This window comes from Chiloscyllium plagiosum, chromosome 15, assembly GCF_004010195.1.
Source record: "Chiloscyllium plagiosum isolate BGI_BamShark_2017 chromosome 15, ASM401019v2, whole genome shotgun sequence".
Classification (NCBI taxonomy): domain Eukaryota; kingdom Metazoa; phylum Chordata; class Chondrichthyes; order Orectolobiformes; family Hemiscylliidae; genus Chiloscyllium; species Chiloscyllium plagiosum.
In genome coordinates, this window is record NC_057724.1 from 31124753 (window position 1) to 31148114 (window position 23362).

Here is a 23362-nt window from a genome sequence, read left to right on the forward strand (position 1 = left end):
TCTTCTGTCTTCCTGCTATGTTTTATTCTGCAGATATCTCTTATTATTTACATTTTTTAAAAAGCTGCAAACATTTTTGGAAGAATAATTAAATTAAAATTTGAGAAAATGCTTTCCATTCCAAAAAAGAAAAGGAATTATAAACCACCATATATATTTGTGTAAAAGTCAAATTTTTTAGACTACTTTTAAAGGTTCAATTTATAGGGTCAAGTTAGACATGGGAACTCATTTTGAGGGGCTGAAATTCATGCAGTTCAAAATACCATATTATTAGCAGAAGTTGATTTGATCGCACAACTAGTCCCAGGTAAAGAAGAAAAACACACAGAATTACGGTAAAGGCAATTACCAGATAAAAGCAAGAGAAACAAGAATGAATTACTGGTAGTAAATTTTATTTATACATACTGGTACAAAAATTTAACATGTCAAAAGATTAATTTAAATTCTGCAAAATCACGTTGTTCACCATCATCATGGCCTGGTATAATGCACACTTAAAATGAATCATTTATTACATGCTGAATGTGTAAGTGTCCTGAACTTTCCTGCCAAACTTTTCTGTTTCCCTCCCACTTACTGTCGTATGTGATGGACCTCAGCAATATTAACACATTTGTCAAAGAATTAAAGATATATGTACCTAATACATCTTACTTTTATTCAGATATAATGGCACAATTAAAATGATTAACTTTTTAACGATATTAACTTTTGAATGTATAGTGAACAAAGTGCGATAACTACCGATAGACTTAGTACCAGCCTGAATGAAAGAATGAATCAAAATGGGCTGTAGTAAACCATGTGGGCTGAGTACAGTTATGAATGAATGCGATTTTGTTTAAATGGGTTAGTGGGTGCATGCAGTTTCCTTTGTTGAAGACTTATAATGCGATATAGTAGGGTCAACTTTTACATGAGATATATGGAAAATACAAGATTTATTGGCCGAAAATACAAGATTTATTGGCCAAAACTAAGTGGTTGACTTTTACATGAGACTGACTTTTACACAAGTATTTACTGTAGTTTTAATATGATTGCAAAAAAAACTATAAATGCAGTAGTTTATATTAAAATGGCATCTGAAATAAATGCAGATTACAGAAACAATAGGAATACATTTAAGAAGGCATCGCTGACTTTGCATTTTTTAAAAATTCGGAACTGATGACACTTAATACATTTTGCAAACTCAGGTATAATTTCTGGAGAAACAATTGGAAAACCTGCAAGTGGGTAAGATATGCTGTGGTAATGACTGCTGTCTAAATGGTTTCACAGTTGAAAGGATGACTATCCTTAATCAATGCCACTCTGTAATAGATCAGACAGGCAGTCAGTTGCTTCAAGTATATCTCTCTATCTTTTATCGAACCTTTTGAGCTCTTTTTTTGTCTTATAATGGATTATATTCTTAGAAAGAAGTAAACCATATGTTATAACAATACTATCAGGAAATTAATCAATTAAATAAAATATATAAATAAGTATAGTCTAAACACAGGGCTAGCAGACCAAATGCCATTAGTGCCATTAATAAATATGACCTAAATAAATTTTTTTAAATGTGTAGACCAGTATTGTACAAAACTTTGCCAGCAGGCCAGCTGATGATCAATGTTTTGAGTAAGTGCAGCCTTGCTAAATTTTAATTACTTACAGGTCAAACAGAATAAGATGTAATTCGCCAATCAGTCAGCAATGAACTTTACATATAGATACAGAAGTATCAGTATATCAATAACCAAATCCCAAACACATGTAATCAAGGTAGATTCAGAAGACCATCAACTTGAACTTAATTAAATAAATCTTGCCTTAGTATTTAAACTCAGTAGTGGATCACCCTGGAAATTAGTACATTATTTCGAACTAAACAGATGTAGAGTTTTGGGGGAGGCAGGTGTTCATTCATTAAATATATAAATCTATATTCTTGTGGATAATTATTTTTATACAGGCTTCTAAACATTTATTGTATTTAAAATATCTTTTTTGTAATTTTACATCAATTTCCTTTTACTTTCTTGCTGTATGTTTCACTGCTGCTGCAATAAGTTCATGTAATTACAATCTCCTTTAGCAAAGCTACATTTTTGATAAATATATTACAGAATGTTGTGAAAGGCTGTTTTGATGTGAACTTCTGTGGACCATATAGAAATATGTCTTTGTAATATTATCAGATACTAGTACAAAATAATCTTTACTTAGTGCCTTCGGACTATAAGAAAGGAATGTTTATACTTTAAAAGATTTTGTGTAATTTATATTTTCAGGGAGGGACAAGCAACTTTACATGGTAGTTTCAATATCTTGTGCAAATATGTTGCTATTCAGTTACTTTTTTTTTAACCTTTTTGGGTTGTAACCCAGTTGGAATGCATGTGAACTCTTCATGTAGGTAATATCAATACAGGGTTTCCTCAGAGTGATTTTAGTAAGCATAATGATAAATCCTCACCAAACACACAGGGTTAGTACATAACAGATATGATAAGGTTCTCATGCAAAGATACTTCTTAATTTGTGTTATAAGAGAGCATCTGCGCTCATTGGTAAATTTGTTTGTTGTTTTAAAACATCCTAGTAAATTTTGTTGAATGACATAATTATATTGTGCCCCAAATAGTTTGTTAATCTATTCAATTCATTGGTTGCTGATGCAGATTTGAGAAGCTATGGCAAGATGAACTGAAGAAACATGGACGAGAGAAGGCCTCACTGGGACGAGTAGCATGGCGATTCTGTCAAACACGGGCTTTCATCGCTGTTGGTTGTCTGATGATTACAATGCTAGCTAGCTTTATTGGTCCTGTGAGTAATATCTCATTTGACAAACTTTCCGAGAATCAGTTGTACTGCGTGGAGTTGGACTCAGGGAGAGTCAACTATGTTAAGCAATGCAATACTTGCAAGGTGAAAATTTTCTTTATTGTGGAAAGTAATTGTTGGATTGGAACTATTTTCTTTCAAAAAGCTGAAGAACTTTTCACATGATGTTAGTGTTGCTGTATGGGCCAGGATTTGTTGTCCATCCTTAGTTGGGTACATTCTTGAACTGCTACAGGCCATTTGGTGGAGATACGCCTGCAATGCTATTAGCGAGGGAGTTCCAAGATTTTGTCTCAATGACAATAAATGACTGATGATCTATTTCGAAGTCTTGGTTGTGAGTGGCTTGAAGGGGAGCTTGCAGGTGGCAGTGTTCCCATGTATCTACTCACCTTGTCCTCCTAGATAGTGGTGTTTGTGGGTTTGGAAGGATTTGATTTACTGGAGCAAATCAACTTGTGCCAGTGAATAATTATAGTGAATTTTAAATCCTTCCGGGAGATCCTTCTAAAATCATACTTAACAATATTGCTGAAGTAAATGATTGTCATGATTGGGAAGATACAATCGTTGGAGCAAAATAACTATGAATCAGTGCACATTCAGATATTAGGAAGCAATACCACCAAAATGTTTGTGGAATTCTGACAGAGAATTCTAATAATCCTTAAAGTTGTGGAAAGTCTCATTCTCTGCCATAGTGTTTTGTAATTTTTCTTACTGTTTAATAGAATTTCATTGATTTTGCAAACCAAACAAGACAATTATTTATTTCCTTTACATTTCTTTGGAGGCTCACTAGGTTCTCAGAAGCCTAAGATTTATAAGGTACAAGTCAAGAGGAGTGCAGTGCCAACAATGCTAAACAAAAACTCCAAGATTACAACATGAAGGTTTACATATTTGGGATTCATGTCTCCTTGTGAGTGTAGCCTGTCTTTTTACCGGGAACTGATCCAGTGTCTGGAACATATTTTTGATATATATCACATTTCTGAGCTCTGGCTAGCTGATTTCGTGGGGAGTGGGCTGTTTAGAGGAACAAACCAGCAAAATGCCTATGCCTGGCCAAGATAGCCATAAACACGTCCAGGCAGACAGAGTTTGAAGGGGGTCATGCTTTAGTTAAATCCACTCTCCAGTCTCCCCGGATGAGGGAGTACACACGTATGCCAGTGTCTGCTGATGGGGTTAAAGGGAAAACCAAAATGCTCATATTATACATTGATGATCTGAATGAAAGAACTCAGGATGTTGCTGCTAAGTCTGCAGATGACACAAAGTTAGGTGGAGGGACAGATATTGTTGAGGAGGCAGGAAGACTGCAGAATAACTTATTCAGGCTAGGAGAGTGGGTGAAGAAATGGCAGATGGAGTACAAATTGGGAAACTGTAAGCTTATGCACTTTGATGGAAAGTAAAGAAAGGTAGACTATTTTCCAAATAGGGAAAAGTTTTGGAAATCTGAAGTATAAAAGTGACTTAAGAGAATCCTGAACTGGATTCGTAAGGTTAACAGGCAGGTTCAGTTGGCTGTTAAGAAGGTAACTGCAATGTCAGCATTCATTTAGAGAGGCCTAAAATACAAGAGCAGGGATGTAATGCTGAGGCTTTATCAGGCTGTAGTCAGAACACGTTTGGAATATTGTGAGTAGTTTTGAAGCTGGTACCTAAGCAAGAATGTGCTGACGTTGGAGCAGGTCCAGAGAAGGTTTACGAAAATGATCCTGAGGCTGAATGGCTTGTCAATTGAGGAGCAGTTGAGGGCTCTGGGTCTGTAGTCAAAGGAGTTTAGGGAGGATCTCATTAAACCATACAGAATAGTGAGCAGACTGGATGTGAAGATGTTTCCACTAGTATGATACACTAGGACCTGAGGGTACAGTCTCTGTATGAAACCATGACGTGATTGTTAAGAGATTCAAAGGTTATGTAGAAGAGGCAGGATTTGAGATAGGGTTTGAGAAACATATCAACCATGATCAAATGACAAAGCGAATTCACTGGGCCAAATGGCCTAATTCTGTTCCTGTATCTTATGGTCTGATTGAAGTCTTTGGTGACAGCTGAATGCTGGGGAATAAGAAGGGGTGACTGGGATGGGCATTTCCTTTTGATTTTTACTTACAATAATGTGGCAGTATCCATTTCAAAGCATTGGTAATTCTTTTATTTCTTAACGAAGCAGTATAAGGAAATATTTAGTGACACTGATCATGGGTTCCAGACTTAGGAGCCATACATTTGTAATGCTTCACTTTGTGAAAAAAGCCAGAACAAAGTAAAGGTTGACTGCTGGTCTTATCCTTGACCAGTTGGCTGTCAGAAAATTAACATCCACCACCTATGCACAGTGGCAATTGTATATACAAGTTGCAATGTGGCAAATCATCAAGATTCCTTTGGCAGCAACTTCTAATTCGGTAAACTCAGCCACATGGATGGACAAGGACAGTGATGCATGGGATACAAGTTCCCTTCCAAGCCACACAGTATCCTGACTTGGAACTATACTGTTGTGTTTTTAAAAATTTTTTGATAGGATGTGATATTACTAGCAAGGTCAGCATTTATTTAACCTTAAACTGAGTGGCCATTTCAGAGGACTACTAAGAGTCAGCTATATTGTTGTGTTTCTGGGGTAATGTATTGGCCAGACCAGCCAAAGACAGCTGATTTCCCTCTCTAAAGAGAAGGTCATTAACTCCAAAAACATGGATCTTGCAATTGTACTGTGAATATGTCAACATAAAATGGACAGCTGTAGTTAAATAATACAACTCATCAAGGACATTTAGGGATGGGAAGCAAATGCTGGCTTTACCACTGCCATTCTCATACCACAATTTTTTCTTTGTTTTAAAATACCTAATTTATGTGCATTCAGTTGTGAAATTACATTCATTTCTTTGCTTTGACAACTTCAGGGATGAAAACAAACTGTTGGCTTTTTTGAATAGCATAAGAAACTTGTGCGATACCTTTAAGGAAATGCACTCCTTAGGAATAACTTTGTATGCTGGAAATGTGAGAACAACACTGCCCCCTCCCACACCTAATATCTTTCCCTTACAACCCTACACCAACCGCACATCCTCTTTAAATCTGATTATGTTTGATTCTCTGTAAAAAAATTGAGATGTTCTGAAAAGTGGATAACAGTTGTATTATTTTTGAAAAACATTTCAAAAACATACACTTCTTGGCTATTTTCATTAAAACTAAAAATTGTGCATTATGTTTACATTTCGTTTTTAATGTTTTTTTTAACTTGGTGTCATGCTTTGAAAAAAATTCACTCTATCAGTTACAATCTGCTAAAACTTTGCACTACCATAAGTAGTTCTTTCCCTCTGTGTTCAGATAATTTAAGAAAATAACTTTAAGATTGACAGTCCAATAGTTTGCAAATGACCTGCCTAATTCTAGAATAGAATGATACAACGCTTTATTTTTCCAACAGGCCCTTGTTATTAGGAAACTGTTAGAGTATGCCCAGGCCCCACAGTCAAACCTTCAATATGGGCTGCTCTTAGTCTTGGGCATTTTTACAGCAGAACTGATACGTTCATGGTCATTTGCTCTGACCTGGGCTTTAAACTATCGAACTGGAACTCGACTCCGTGGAGCATTACTTACTTTGGCCTTTGAAAAAATACTTAAACTACGAAACACAAAAGATGTGTCAATTGGAGAAGTGAGTATTGCCTGTATTTTACTTATGAAAGCATTTTATGTTTCTATTGATATTCATGAGGTAAAGAAGCAACTGAAACAGAATTGTCAGCAGAGAATCATACAATGAAATCTTTCTCACATAATACCACATGATCATATCCAAGACAGTCAGGAAGCATCATTCAGCATGAGCAAGCCTGTAAAATTTTATTTCAGCAACTCTGTCCTTGACTTGGTTTAATGTTAAATTGTAACTCTGCTTGAAGTTCTGATCCTGACTATTATGTATTCCTATGTATCATTTCTAGTATAATATAAAACAAAATGAGAATATAGCTATTGCAGAGATAAAGTTAAAAATCACACAACACCAGGTTATAGTCCAACAGGTTTAATTGGAAGCACACTAGCTTTCGGAGCGACGCTCCTTCATCAGGTGATTGTCACCTGAGCATCACTCCGAAAGCTAGTGTGCTTCCAATTAAACCTGTTGGACTATAACCTGGTGTTGTGTGATTTTTAACTTTGTACACCCCAGTCCAACACCGGCATCTCCGAATCATTGCAGAGATAAATTATGAATGAATAAGAATAAGCAAAGAAAGGAAGTTTCAAAGTATGGGTCAACCTGTGGCAAGTAGTAGGTCCCTCCCACTACCCTTCAACCATTCCATAAAATCCAGCCTTATATTTCAATATATAGAGTATTACAAATTAATGGAATTTAAAATGGAACAGAGCAAATGGAAAGGGAAAGAAAATTCACACTTTCTACCCACACTTAAAATGAATAGAGAAGGCTGTAAAGAGTATAGGTGGAAAATGGGAGACGATTAAATAGTTTATAACTCTTGACGTAACAGAAGACATTTGGGAAAAATTATAATCATAGTAATAAAGAAAGCAACACTGGAGGTCAGGTCACCCAAAAGCCTTTTAGTCCATTTCCTAATCACCAAGTCCCACGTTTCTAAAACTACTGTCTTTTCAAACCACCACCATATCCTTGCCACAGACTGAAAATTTAGAAATTCTTCATCTCGTTTTTGAATTTATTCATGGTATCAGGACTCAATAGATTCTTGACTTAGTCATTGCCTCTTGTGCCATCCACGTACACTCAATACTTCTCTAATAGCAATTAGTCATCCCTCACTTCTTTTATTCCTTCATTGGTGACCATTTGTTCAGCACTTATACACCTACTCCATGGATTCTCTACTCTCAGCCTTGCCTTTCATGTTCCAACATTTTGTTTTCTTGTGTGTCATAATCTCTGCATTTTCTTCTTTCCTCAAACTTAACATCCACTAAATCCCCAATTTCCAGTTCAGATCTTAACAGCTATTTTAATCACTAGAGTTTTCAACATTATTCAGTTACACAAATAACCTGAACAGAGTCTCTTCATAAATTTGTTGCAGGATAGAACATTGAATTTTTCATTCTCTTTCAGCTGGTGAACATCTGCTCAAATGATGGACAACGTCTTTTTGAAGTGGCCTCTGTTGGTTCCATGTTGACAGGAGGCCCCCTTGTCGCCATACTTGGAATCACCTACACTACATTGTTCCTTGGACCAACTGCCCTACTGGGATCAGCTGTTTTCATTCTGATCTATCCATTGCTGGTAGGCATTGTACATAGTTAATTTCTTTCCTACATTCTTCATGAGTTAGATTGAGGAGGAATTTAGATGAAAATAATAATGAAACAGTTTTTTTTTCTGTTTACATTTCACTTAGAGTTATTACAACAAAAAATACAATGGGATTACGTTGGGTAGTAGTTTGCAGGACCCTTTACAATCAGAGCTATAATATCCTAAGTGCATGACAAGATAATTCTTTCCAGGTAGTCCTCACTTAAAGTTGTGGTTGCATTCCTTTAAAAAATAATGATTAAGTCAATGACTAAGTGAAACCACTTAAAGGACTTTAAGTACCTTAAAGAAGTGGTTAGTGAGATGTTTAGTAAGATGGTTGATGCATTGGTTTTAATTTTCCAAAACTTGCCAGATTAAGAATAGGATCTATTTGATTACAAAATAGCAAACATAATCCTTTATTCAAAAAGGAAGAGAGATAGCAAGCAGGAAATTGCAGGTCTGTTAACTAAGTATCTGTCAAGGTGATAATGTTAGAAACTTTTATTAAAGATATTAAAGCAGGGTCTTCGAAAAAAAAATAAAGGTAACCAGGGCAGCGTTGATATGGTTTTATGAACTGTAATCACGTTTAACTAATTAAATGGAGTCGTTGAAGAAATAGAATGTGTTATAAGTAAAGGGGGTCTGGTGGATGCACTGTACTTAGATTTCTAGAGGACATTTGATGAGATGCCACATCAAAGATTATAGTGAAAACTAAGAGCTCACTGTGTAGAAGGTAACAGAGGTTTGGCTAGCTACTAGAAGTAATTTTCTCTTTGATAAGATGTAATGAGCAAGACGGGGCCTTAACTTCTTACAAAGGAGTTGAATAACTTAAAAGAAGGGACCAAAGGTATATTTGCTAAAATTTCTGATGACACAAAGATAAATAGAAAAGTAAGTTACAAAATGGACATAAGGTTACAAAGGGATATTGAAAGTGAGTGTGCAAAAAATCTGGTTAATGGAAGAAAATATAGGATTGTAGAGCTCTGAGATGCAAATAGATCTATGTGACTTTGTGCAAGAGTTGGGGAAGATTAGAATGCAGGAATAGCAAGTAATATGGGAAGCTTAATGAAACAATACTTCAGTTATACAGGACAATGGTGAGACTGTATCTGGAGGACTGTCTGCAGCATTGTTCCCTTAATTAAAGAAGGATGTAAATATGTTGGAAGAAGTTCAGAGAAGGATAATTGGATTAATATCTGGAATGGATGAGTTGTCTTTTGTGGGGAGGTGGACAAGCAAGACCTCTATCAAGTGCAGTTTTGAGGACTAAGAGGTAGTTTGATTGAAACATATAAGATCCTGAAATGTCTCGACGTGGAAAGGATATTTCATCTTGTGAGAAAATTTAGAACCAAAGTGTCACTGTTTAAAAATAAGGGATAACACATTCAAGTTAGTGATGAGAAGAAATTCCTCAAAAGTTGATGGAAGTAGGGTATTTTGTTACTGGAGGTTGGTGGGAATATACAGCCAATAGGATAATAGCTTTCTGAGCTTTCTTTACCGTAGCAGACTCATTACCATCACATGCTGGATATTTATGATTCATATTTGCTCTCTCCCTTTGTCTCTTTCTCTTTCATTTTCAACACTGGATCTCTCTGAAGTAGTCCATTTTAGCACTGGCCCTCTCTTGGCAATTAGTAAACAAAGCTGGTGCTAATGTTAGCATAGAAATAGAGAAGCGTGAAGGAAATGGAGTATAAAAGAACAGCGTTAAAATGAAAACAAAAATCAAGGAAATGTTACAGTGGCACAGTGGTTAGCACTGCTGCCTCACAGCTCCAGAGACCCGAGTTCAATTCCCGCCTCAGGCAACTGTCTGTGTGGAGTTTGCACATTCTCCCCGTGTCTGCATGGGTTTCCTCCATGTGGAGAAAGTGAGGTCTGCAGATGCTGGAGATCAGAGCTGGAAATGTGTTGCTGGAAAAGCCCTTCTTCAGGAATTCCTGAAGAAGGGCTTATGCCCGAAACGTCGATTCTCCTGTTCCCTGGATGCTGCCTGACCTGCTGCGCTTTTCCAGCAACACATTTCCAGCTCTTTCCTCCATGTGCTCCCACAGTCCAAAAATGTGCAGGTTAGGTGATTTGGCCTGGCTAAATTGTCCATAGTGTTAGGTGAAGGGGTAAATGTAGGGGAATGGATCTGGGTGGGTTGCTCTTTGGAAGGTCGGTGTGGACCTCTTGGGCCGAAGGGCCTGTTTCCACACTGTAAGTAATCTAAACTAATCTAAATGAGCGCTACCAGCTCCTGTATGTTTTCTATTTTCCATTTCTTGAAAACACTTTCTGTTCTATTCCAAGCTTTCCCAATCAATTTCCTTTTCATTGATAACCTGCCTCTTCCAATGTGGACCCTTCCTACCTTTCTCTAGTTCTTTTTCTCAACATTCTATCTCTTTATTACAATGTCATAATATTGTTAAAATAAATTTACATTATGCAATTAGAAATCGCATTTTTATTGTTCTTGAATAATGAATTGTTATGAGTTGGTTTAAAAGTTTAAACTTGGGTTGCATGAGTTAATGTAAAATAAATGATACTTGTAATACAGTTGATAATTAATGATGAATGTTCCTTTTGTCAATCTTGGGAGACTTAGCAGACAGCAGCCAATGATGTAGAAAATAAATAAAATGAACATATCATGACACAACTAATTGAGAATGATGAAAGAAGAAAAAACACTGTTTATGGATTATTTAATTTCAAATGCGAACAATGAAGATTTCAAAAGAAATACATGCTCTCCAAATGCAATGGTGTAACATTAGAAATGCAAAATCAGAAATAATTACAAATGACAACATTTTAATTTGATTGAACCTGACTGGAAATATTGTAAAACTAATCTAACACTATGTTTAACACTGGAAATGTTTGCAAATTTTCTACAGTATAATATCCTGTGTCCAATTGTTGTTTAATTACATCCCAAACACTATAATTTGATGATTTATTTAGCAGTTGAAAGAAATTTCAATGTTTTCAAAATACTTTAAAAATATTTTTGCACAAATGTTTTTACTTCCTGTCTGTGTAATAGATCTAGGATGAAAGAAATTACATAGTAAATGAGATGTAGAGGAATTTCCACATACATCAGGAAGAATAAGCCAATCCAGCTTTCAAGCATACTATCATAAGATTATGTATGATCTTATCATGGCCTGATCTCCAATTTACTGCTAGCCCAGCCGCTTCATAAAACTCAACAACCTTGAAGATCAGTTATCTGTCTTGACTCAATTGAATATACCAAATTACCAACTACCACTGTATTCTGACATAGAGTCATAGAGATGTACAGCATGGAAACAGACCCTTCGGTCCAACCTGTCTATGCCGACCAGATATCCCAACCCAATCTAGACCCACCTGCCAGTACCCGGCCCACATCCCCCCAAATCCTTCCTATTCATATACCCATCCAAATGCCTCTTAAATGTTGCAATTGTACCAGCCTCCACCACATCCTCTGGCAGCTCATTCCATACACGTACCACCCTCTGCGTGAAAAAGTTGCCCCTTAGGTCTCTTTTATATCTTTCCCCCCTCACCTCTAGTTCTGGACTCCCCGATCCCAGGGAAAAGACTTTGTCTATTTATCCTATCCATGCCCCTCATAATTTTGTAAACCCCTCAGCCTCCAATACTCCAGGGAAAACAGCCCCAGCCTGTTCAGCCTCTCCCTATAGCTCAAATCCTCCAACCCTGGCAACATCCTTGTAAATGTTTTCTGAACCCTTTCAAGTTTCACAACATCTTTCCAATAGGAAGGAGATCAGAATTGCATGCAATATTCCAACAGTGGCCTAACCAATGTCCTGTACCCAAAATGCAGCACCTCGCATTTATCTGAATTAAACTCCATCTACCACTTCTCAGCCCATTGGCCCATCTGGTCCAGATCCTGTTGTAATCTGAGGTAACCCTCTTCGCTGTCCACTGCACCTCCAATTTTGGTGTCATCTGCAAACTTACAAACTGTACCTCTTGTGCTCACATCCAAATCCTTTACGTAAATGACAAAAAGTAGAGGACCCAGCACTGATCCTTGTGGCACTCCACTGGTCCTCCAATCTGAAAAACGACATAAAGAATTCCAAAGATTTACCATGCTCCAAGAGATGAAATTCCTCCTTGTTTCTGGCTTGTATGGGAGACATCTTATTCTGAAACCATATCACATAGTTCTCTCCTTATTTACACTGCCAAGCCCACTTTGAACCTATGTTTCCTGTTCTTTACTAGTCCTCTAATCATGCTAGTATATTACAAACAAGAATCTGAATTCATCTTGTGTTGAAAGCCTGTATGTGGCACTTTGCTAAATGCCTTTGAAATTCAAAGACACTAATTACACTTACTGCTTCTCTATCTACCCAGTTTTGACATCCTTGAAGAACTTTAATGAAAATGTGAAACACAATTTTGCTCTCAGAAGATAACGTTGAATCCGTGTATTCGTATTATCATATTTTTAAATGGCCTTTTCTATTTCCTTAATAATGGATTCCAGATGATAATGTGGCTGTCTGTCATTTCCTGTTTTCTTCTTTCACGAATAATGGTGTTACAGTTGCAGTTTTCCAGTCGGCTGGAAATCAACAACTAATAACCTACTATCTCTGCAATTATTTCTTTTTCATAGGATGCAGACAATCAGGTCCAGGGAATTTGTCAGACTCTAAATACTATTAATATTTCTGGTCCGTATCTCTAGTGCTCGTGTTCTTTTTCTTTAAGTGCTTCCTCCATTTTTCCCCTTATAAAGAACATGCAAATAGTTAAGGTTATGAAGAAAGGGAGGATCATGTGTAGGTATTGCCTTGAGTTTTCCTTCAGGGGTATTTCATCTGATGTGGTAATGCTTATGCTAGCCCTTGCAACATAAGAAACTCAATATTATACTATTGAAGAATCTGACAGACATTTATTATAGCTAACCATTGTATACAAGCATTATATTCTCAGCACATAAGTGTCTGGGCTATATTAAGCTATTATGTTACGTAGAGCAGTATGCTTCTAATAGCATGTCATGTTTCAAGTAATCTAGGAATAAGATGGAGTGCGAGACCTTCATTCTCTCCAGTTACGTTTTTTGATACAGTGATGACATACTGGAATACTGCATCATAAAACATTACACAACAGATTCAAAACACCACCTTGTATGTCAAGTCTGAAACTTGGGCCACTAAGGGCCCAGGGAGTCAATTAGCTCATTTAGTTGACAAGTGTTTTGCAGTGCAATGTAATGCTAACAGCGTGGGTTCAATTCTCACACAGGCTGAGGTTGCCATGAAGGACTCTCCCTCTCAACCTCTCCCCTCGCCTAAGGTTTAATGACCCTCAGGTTAAACTACCATCAGTCATCTCTGCATAATGAGCGAGCAGCCCTATGATTTGGTAAGACTAGAAAATGAATTGGACTCACCATATAAAGTCAATAGTCACAACAACAGGTTAGAGGCTAAGAATCTTGCAGCAGTTTACTTAACTCCTGACTTCCCAAAGCCTGTCCACCATCCACAAGACATGAGTCAGGAATGCGATAATATACTCCCCACTTGCCTGGATGAGTGTAGCTTCATCAACACTCAAGAAACCAGACACTATCCAGGACAAAGCAGCTTGTTTTGCACCACAAACATTCAGTCCTTCCACTACCACTCAGTAGCAATAATATGTGCTATGTACAAGATGCACTTTAAGATATTCACCAAGATTCCTTCAACAGCACTTTTCAAATCCACAATGACTTCTGTCTGGAAGGAGAAAGGCAGCAGCTATGTGGAAACATCACCACCTGCAATTTCCCCTCCAACCCACTCACCATTCAGCCTGGATGAATTGGACCGAGGGGTCTTTTTCCAAGCTGTGTAACTCTATGACTCGATGATTCTATAAGTGCCTCTGAACAACTGAACACCCAGGGAATGTTCAAGCAAACTCATCATAGTTTAGTTATTGTGCTACATGCTGAGCTTTCCTATCTGTGGTTGGGGAGGTTGAGACTTTTTACATAGGCATTATTTGCAAGGTATTTAATTGTAGGCATTAGTTGTAGCCATTAATTGTAGATGTTACTATCCACAATCTTATGATTCATATAAATGCCCATTCCCATTTAATACACGATTGTAGGAAGATGAGGATTCTACCGGAAGTCTCTCACTCCCTTATTCATTCACATGCTCTTTGCTTCTCTGGTCTTTTTAACACTTGTTTCCATTGTTTGCTGCAAAAATCATTGACATTATCTAACCACCTACTATTTTCTTTTTAGTAGCTTATTGCCATTTCATTGCTATTTCAACCTCATTTTGATCCATTTCATTTCATTGCTATTTCAACCTCATTTTGATCCATTTTCTTTTTCCCTTCCCATGCTATTGATCAGTTTTTTCCCCCCAAAATACATCTTGATGTCAATTTTTCAGTTCTGAAAAGGAGCCAAGTTTGATCTTGTCTTCTCACCTCAGATACTGACTGACCTGTTGTGTGTTTACCAGCACTTCCTGTTTTTGTTGCATGTGAATACTGGTTTGTTTATCAAATGTTATTTGAGGCTTAACCTTTTCAGTACTCGAGTATTGTTCTCACCTTTACACGTGGTTACATGCCTGGTTGCCATTTTTATCATCCAAGTTTGCTGAGGTAGCAATCTCATGTGATAGGAGAAAGTGAGGACTGCAGATGCTGGAGATCAGAGCTGAAAATGTGTTGCTGGAAAAGCGCAGCAGGTCAGGCAGCATCCAAGGAGCAGGAGAATCGACGTTTCAGGCATGAGCCCTTCTTCAGCCCTTCTTTCTTGAAGAAGGGCTCATGCTCGAAACGTCGAATCTCATGTGATAGCACAAGTACTGTATGTGCTTAGAGGACATGGTTATAAAAAAGACCCAAATACTTACTTACTTCCTTATGGACTTATCACCTTAGCTTTATTTCTGTCTTAATATTGATGGCAATGTTCTTTTCTCCTGTTTTCCCAGATGTTTATGTCTAGGTTGACAAGTTATTTCAGAAAACAATGTATTGTCATCACTGACAGTCGAGTGTGCCTGATGAATGAGATTCTAAACTACATCAAGTTCATCAAGATGTACACCTGGGAAAAATTGTTTGCTGAGAAGGTTCACCGTAAGTTTATTGTGAGAACCAACGGTTTTTTAAAAAAACTTTATTTTCAGTGTTTCTGGTGTATTCTGTTCATCTCTAATTATCCCGCAGAGGCAGTGCATTTATTGGTTTGGTAAAACAGCATGATATTGAGGGGATGGTTACACATCAAGCATTTTAGTGCACAGGTCTGATCACATACAGATCAGACTGGGTAAAGCCAGAAGGATCTTTTTATGAAAGAACACTAGTGAAACAGTTGAGTATATTTTTAAATAAAAATCCTACAACTTAAACAGCTGGATCACCGAATTCGATATCATAATCACTGCATTACGAAGTCAGAAGTCACACAACACCAGTTTATAGTCCAACAGGTTCATTTGAAATCACAAGCTTTCAGAGCGCTGCTCCTTCGTCAGGTGAAGTCACTTTCATTTGGTGTTGTGTGACTTTTGACTTTGTCTCCATCAGTTCAACACTAGCATATCCACATCATGACAACATTATGATGAAACTTAGTTGTACTGAATTCTGTGTTTTTAATATTTATAATATTCAACTTTATCAACTTTATACCCTTTATATAGAAATGGGATTGTGTAGCCTTGCGGAATGTATCACAGGATTTTCTCATGCAAGGACCTTTTTTGATACAATGGATGTCGTATCTGTCCATGGTATATTTTGCGGTATCTTTTTAGTATCTTTACTTACTGGTCTTTCTTACACAAATCTTAAATATTTATTATGCTTTATAATATATTCTAAAGCAAGATGGTCTTCTGATTCACTTCAAAATCTGCCCCAGTGCCATTTCAAGTTTGATTGCTAAACATGTTTCAATAGACATTCCACTTATAGGAAGGCTAGAACTAGTGCGTGCAGTTTAAGGGCGTTGGCTCAGTGGTTAATGGATGTAAGTTTGCTCACTAAGCTGGAAGGTTCGTTTTCAGACATTTCATCACCATACCAGGTAACATCATCAATGAGCCTCTGGTGAAGCGCAGGTGTTATGCCCCGCTTTCTATTTATGTGTTTAGTTTCCTTGGGTTGGTGATGTCATTTCTCGTGTTGGTGATGTAATTTCTTGTTCTTTTTCTCAGAGGGTGGTAGATGGGGTTTAAATCGATATGTTTGTTGTTAGAGTTCTGGTTGGAATGCCATGCTTCTACGAGTTCTCCTGCATGTCTCTGTTTGCCCTGTCTTAGGAGGCTCACTGATGATGTTACCTAGTATGGTGATGAAAAGTCTGACAATGAACCTTACAGCTCAGCGAGCAAACGTACATCCAGAACCTCAACCTGAGTTACAAATCTTCTCAAAGCTCTGTTTGATTCCAGTCTTGGGCAACTGTCTGTTTGCATGTTCTCCCTGAATGAGTTTCCTCTGGGTGCTCTGGTTTCCTCCCACAGTCCAAAGATGTGCAGGTTAGGTGGATAGGCCATGCTGTAGTTTTCAGGGATGTGTAGGCCAGCTGGGTTAGCTGTGGGAAATGCAGGGTTAGAGGGATAGGGTGGGTCTGGGTGGGATCCTGGTGGGTTGGTGTGGACTCAATTGTCCAAATGGCCTGCTTCCACACTGAGGGGATCCTGTTAATAAGAGGCCTCTTCTAAAGACAGAAATTAGGATTTTTTTTTTCTCACAGGGATCATTAACTTGTTCATAGATTCATAGGTTGACTTGAGGCTGGCATAAGGTTAACACCAGATAAATGTTTTCTCTTCTGGAGGTGACTAGAACTAGAAGATGCATTTTAAAAATAAGAATCTCCCTTTTAAGTTGGAAATGAGATGTTTTGTTAGTCTGTAGAATTTTCTTCCTCAGAAACAGTAAAAGCTGAGTTATTAAATTTATCGATTTTTAATAAGCAAGGAAGTTGAGACTTATGGGAGAGTGGCAGGCCTGTGGAGTTGAAACCATAATCAGATCAACGACAATGTTATTGAATAATGGAGCAACCTCAAAAGGCTGAATACTCTGCTCCTGCTGACAAATCTTATGATCCCACAGGGTACATTGCACCATGTTGGAGGTATGGGTAGGTGCTTGAGCAGAGCTTGGCATGGAGAGAATAAGGTATTACATGAGATGACATAGGTGATATATTTTGGCATGCATGGAGTGTGTGAGTTGATGAGGGATTGTGAGGCATGAGGACTGGAGAGATGTTTTATGCTTTATTCATTTTAAATTTGTAGGGCTGAGATATGTCTTAAACGCAGCTTGTTTCTGCATCTGGCATCCTCTCGAGATCCACTACTTGACTTCTAATGTAGCGTTTTCGATCAATAGTTTTATGATCCGGCAGCCATTTGTTTTAAAGGTCAGGTATATCAACAGCTTAGTAAGCACTCATCAAGGATTGATTAACTCTTGTGGATTAGTTTCCTTAGAACTGTAAACATATTTAAGTTATGAAGTAGATGTTCAAAGATTTCTGTGTGTACAACTTGAAAACTCATAGCAGACATATTTGCAGTGTTGCATATACATGGAGTCCTTAAAGGCAACCTCTTTTACAGGCAGGATACACATACAACATTCCCCTCCTTTTCCAAAGAAAGTTTTAACTATCAACAATAGCAACTCAGGCTATGAGTATTTATAATGGATAGACAGAGATCATGTTGGTAATTTTATCTTGGTCTGCCTTCAATTTCCACAGTCATCAGTGACATTACCTGTTGTTCCTGTTTGTGTTATCAAATGCTTATTTCATGGATTGCATTTGCTGTTCCAGAATTTGCTTATCCGGGTTCATGATAGCCAGCTTTTGTTCCAGATTGACCACCAACTGATCACATTTGTCAAGCTACTTCAATGGTTCAAATCTTCTAGCGTATTTTGAAGCTTCTGATTTGCATTTTGGATTCTTTTATTTCTGTAAAGGTTGTAGCCTTCTATTGTTCCAGCATATTGTCATAACCTTTTCTAATAACTGTCCAGTCTCTTCACAACTTTGTTTCCTTGAAATTCTTTTTGAAGTCTTGCCTTTTCTCATGTATTTTATTTCAATTTCTACTTTGTCCTGTTATTTTCTTTTACTTCTGTTATTTTCTTTGGTGGCATTATTTCTGAAATGACTATCTCAAAAATAGTCTTCAACTCCTGTGTATGTAACTTGCAACCACATAGCAAACTGGCATGCAGAGTCGCAACATATTGTACACTCAGTTCATGGAGTACTTAAAGGTAAACTCTCTTAAAGAATCAATTTAAAAATCACACAACACCAGGTCATAGTCCAACAAGTTTATTTGGAAGTAAGTGCACTGCTTCTTCATCAGGTAGCTGTGGAACAGATCATAAGACACAGAATTTATAGCAAAAGATTAGTGTCATGCAACTGAAACGATCTACTGAACAAACCTAGATTGTTGTACAGTCTTTCATCATTTAGAAGGGGTTGCAGGTTTCAGTTCATTAATATATAAATCCCAGAACTTCTTTTAAGTCACATTCTCAAGATAACTTAAGGTTGTATTAAAACAAAAGTGACATCTCAGCTCAGAGAATGCATTAAAGGTGTAAGGTTAGAATCTGTCTGTGTCCCAATCATGAGTTAGACTGGTTCTATTTCCAAAGTAGGAATTTATAATATTTATATGGATTGATTGCCTGCATTGACTGTCTGCAGGTTGTGCACTTTTTGAGCAAAATAGAATGTATCAGCAAATACAATTCTGCAAATGCAAATTTACCCCATAGACTTGTATGTGTGTGCATGAGAGAGAGAAAGAGAGTGAATATGTGCATGAAACATTTTTATAAAACCTTAAGTTATCTCAAGAATGTGACTTAAAAGTTCTAGAATTTATATATTAATGAACTGAAACCTGCAACCCATTCTCAAAGATGAAAGACTTAACAGCAATTTAGGTTTGTTCAATATATCATTTGACTTGCATAACTCTGTAATTTTTTGCTATAAATTCTGTGTCTTATGATCCTGTTCCACAGCTACCTGAGATAGTCATTTCAGAAATAATGATGAAGGAGCAGCGCTCTGAAAGCTAGTGCTTCCAAATAAACATGTTGGACTATTGCCTGGTATTGTGTGATTTATAACTGAGTTCACCCCAGTCCAACACTGACTCCTCCACAACATCTCTTAAAATTGAGGCATGTGTACAACAGTGTTTACAGAGTTGACACTTAGTGTCATTTAGTAGGGAAGCAGACCCTTCAGTCCAACCAGTCTATACTGACCATAATCCCAAACTAAACTAATCCCATGTAAGTGCAATTGGCTATTATTCCTCCAAACATTTCTTATTCATGTCTTTTCAACATTGTACCCACATCCAACAGTTCCTCTGGAAGTTATTCCACAGCAATCCACTCTGTGTGAGAAAATTGTTGCTGACACCAGAGGGAGAATCGAATTTTCCTCTGTCCAAATTACTATAGGATGTCTGATTTTGTATGGCCACCTATTTACATTCCCACTCAGTGTTAAGACTCTGATTTATTTTTATTATTCATTGTGCCAGCTATTATCTCAAGCATTTATTTTCTGAAAACATTTGAAAGAATCACTGATGCTAAAGTAAATGGGAATGTAAACATATTTCAATAACATTTCATAGAACTGAAGTATATTCAAGCTGAGTGTAAACATCTTAAAAATAACATGTAGAGATACTTATAATGCCTGATGCAACATCAAAAGTTTTAAGACAAAGATTTGTTTGTTCCTTTTTGAAACTATTTATTATCTTATATATTATTCCAAAAATTTGTGTAATTATATAATGAATCAATAAGTACTCCAGTTAATTTATTTCAGAAGTTTATCATACTTAAATTTGAAAAGAAAGTTCCAATTGATTTCTTGGTCCGAACTTCATCACCTTTAACTTCTGAACCCTGAAACTCTTATCAACTGAACGTGTTTTTTTTTGATCATTTGGAAATGACAGTTCATTCTGTTTTCTTTTACAGTGATCAGAAATAGAGAGAGACATTTTCTGGAGAAAGCAGGCTATGTGCAGAGCGTCACAGTTGGAGTAGCTCCCATTGTGGTTGTAGTATCCAGTAGCTGCACATTCACCCTTCACATGGCAATGGGATATGATCTCACTGCAGCTCAGGTTAGCACAATCACAGTCCTGGTTAGTAGAACTTTAAAGACGTCCTGCATTTTATAAGTGCTTTTCATGATGTCAAAACATCGCAAAATACTTTACTGATAATAAAACGTTTCAAATATTTTCGCTGTAGGGAAGATTATGCCAATTTTTCATACATTAAGGTCCTATATGTAGCAGTATAATAATGACAAGAACATTTTTTTTAATGTTCATTGAGAAGTAACTGTTGACCAGGACCTTGGAGATACCACTCTTGCTCTTCAATAAGATAATGACATTGGTCCTTTAATGTCACCCATGGGGAGTATATCACATTCAAAAGATGGCACTTCCATCAGTGCAGCAGTGCTGTGGAATTTGCCAGCTATATTTTTGGATTCAAGCGCCTGGATACAATTTGAGCTCACAACCCTCTGGCTTATTTGCAACAGGCCTACCAACTCAGCCACAGTAGTAACCCAAATAATATCTGGTAATGTGGTAACTTCTTCAGCTCCATGCTTAAGGTTTTTTTTTGGTTATTGTGGATTATGATTATGTTGTAATTGGAACCAGGTAGACCTCATTAGCTGTAAAGTTCTTAATTGGTGTTATTAACCTAGGCCAATCAGGAAAGCCTTGGCTGACCAATATAACCAGGACATTAGAAGGTCCTCGGTTGAGGACTGACTCAAAAAAAACAAGAGAGGGAGGACTAAGCACTACTGCTGTTTGGCGGTAGTGTGGAGGTTTATATGTCAGAATAAATCTATGAAAAAAAATATAAACAGGAAATTAGAATCTTCTCAGTTGAGGACTGACTCCAAGGTGGCTGGCCACAGCCAGTGTACTATGCACTTGTAAGTAAAGGATGACTTGGTGGTGGGACCCAGCTTCTATGCAGTTATTTCAGATTAGTTAGCCAACAATTGAACCCATACTTTGATTTTACATATGTGACATTATATCCTTAGCCATGACCTCAGTGAAATTTGTGCTTTTGAAGAAACATAAATACATCTAAATGGCATCTGGTCAGATGATGGGGAATCTGTGTGGGTGGAGTTGAGGAATAACAAAGGCAAAAAAAACATAATGGGAATTATGTACAGACCTCCCAGCAGTGGCCAGGTCCAGGGGCGCAAGATGTACAGGAAATAGATAGGGCATGTCAGAAAGGCAAGGTCATGGTGATCATGGGGGACTTCAATATGCAAATGGACTAGGTGAAAAACATTGTCGGTAGATCCAAAGAAAGGGAATTCATGGAATGCTTACAGGATGGCTTGTTGGAACAGCTTGTGATGGAGCCCACAAGGGAGCAGGCTATTCTGGACTTAGTGCTATGGAATGAACCAGACGTTATAAAAGATCTTAAAGTAAGGGAACACTTAAGAGGCAGCGATTGTAATATGGTAGAGTTCAGTCTGCAGTTTGAAAGAGAGAAGGCAAAATTGGACATAATGGTGTTGCAGTTAAATAAAGGTAATTACAAGGGCATGAGTGGGGAACTGACGAAAATCAACTGGAAGCAGAGCCTAGTGGGGAAGATAGTAGAGCAACAATGGCAGGTGTTTCTGGCTGTATTTGAGGACACAGTACAAAGTTTCATCCCAAAGAAAAGAAAGATTATCTGGAGGTGGGGGGAGGGGGGAGCCATGGCTGACAAAGGAAGTCGGGAAATGTATTAAAGATAAAGAGAGAGCCTTATAAAGTGGCCAAGAGCACTGGGAAATCAGAAGATTGGGAAGACTACAAAAACAAGCAGAGGATAACAAAGAGAGAAATAAGAAAGGAGAAAGTGAGGACTGCAGATGCTGGAGATCAGAGCTGAAAATGTGTTGCTGGAAAAGCGCAGCAGGTCAGGCAGCATCCAAGGAGCAGGAGAATCGACGTTTCGGGCATAAGCCCTTCAGGAATCCGAAAGAAATAAGAAAGGAAAGGATCAAATATGAAGGTAAGCTAGCCAGTAATATTAGGAATTATAGAAAAAGTTCCTTTCAATACATAAGAAACAAGCGAGAGGCAAAAGTAGAAATTGGGCAAATTGATGCAGGAAAGTTAGTGAAGGGAGATAAGGAAATAGCTGAAGAACTTAATAAATACTTTGTGTCAGTCTTCGCATTGGAAGACATGAGTAATATCCCAACAATTAAGGAGAGTTGGGGACAGAGTTGAGTATGGTAGCCATTACAAAAGAGTGCAAAAAAGATGAAAATGTCTAAAAATTGATAAACCTCCTGGCCCCATTGGGCTACATCCACGAGTTCTGAGGGATGTGGCTGAGGAAATAGCAGATGCGTTGGTTGTGATTTTTCAAAAATCACTGGAGTCAGGGGAAGTCCCAGTTGATTGGAAAATCGCTGTTGTAACCCCCATGTTCAAGAAAGGATCAAGACAAAAGATGGAAAATTATAGGTTGATTAGCCTAACCTCGATTGTAGGATAAATTCTAGAATCCATTGTTAAGGATGAGATTTCTAAGTTCTTGGAAGCTTAGGGTCAGATTAGAACAAGTCAGCATGGATTTAGTAAGGGGAGGTCGTGCCTGACAAACCTGTTAGAATTCTTTGAAGAGGTAACAAGTAGGTTAGACCAGGGAAACCTAGTGGATGTTATCTATCTTTTGATAAGGTGCCTCATGGGAGGCTGCTGAGTAAGGTGAGGGCCCATGGTGTGCAAGGTGAGCTACTGACATGGATTGAGGATTGGCTGTCTGACAGAAGTTGGGAATAAAGGTTCTTATTCAGAATGGCAGCTAGTGACAAGTGGTGACCCACAGGGCTCAGTGTTGGGGTCACAGCTGATCACTTTACATATTAATGATCTGGATGAAGGGACTGGGGGCATTCTGGTGAAGCTTGCCGATGATATGAAGTTAGGCAGACAGGCAGGTAGTACTGAGGAGGTGGGGAGGCTGCAGAAAGATTTAAATGTGTTGCTAGAAAAGCGCAGCAGGTCAGGCAGC

The 23362-nt window shown here is 37.7% G+C and overlaps 1 protein-coding gene across 3 annotated transcripts in view; it reads left to right on the top strand.

The window, feature by feature from the left end:
* Positions 1–23362, top strand: part of LOC122557198 (multidrug resistance-associated protein 5-like) — a 188352-nt gene that overhangs the window by 44100 nt on the left and 120890 nt on the right. For all 3 annotated transcript variants that reach the window (XM_043704622.1, XM_043704624.1, XM_043704623.1), the window contains exons 5-9: positions 2679–2826; positions 6308–6541; positions 7979–8152; positions 15193–15340; positions 20267–20415. In XM_043704622.1, coding sequence (XP_043560557.1) covers positions 2679–2826; positions 6308–6541; positions 7979–8152; positions 15193–15340; positions 20267–20415 — 853 coding nt within the window. The remainder of the gene's footprint in view (positions 1–2678; positions 2827–6307; positions 6542–7978; positions 8153–15192; positions 15341–20266; positions 20416–23362) is intronic.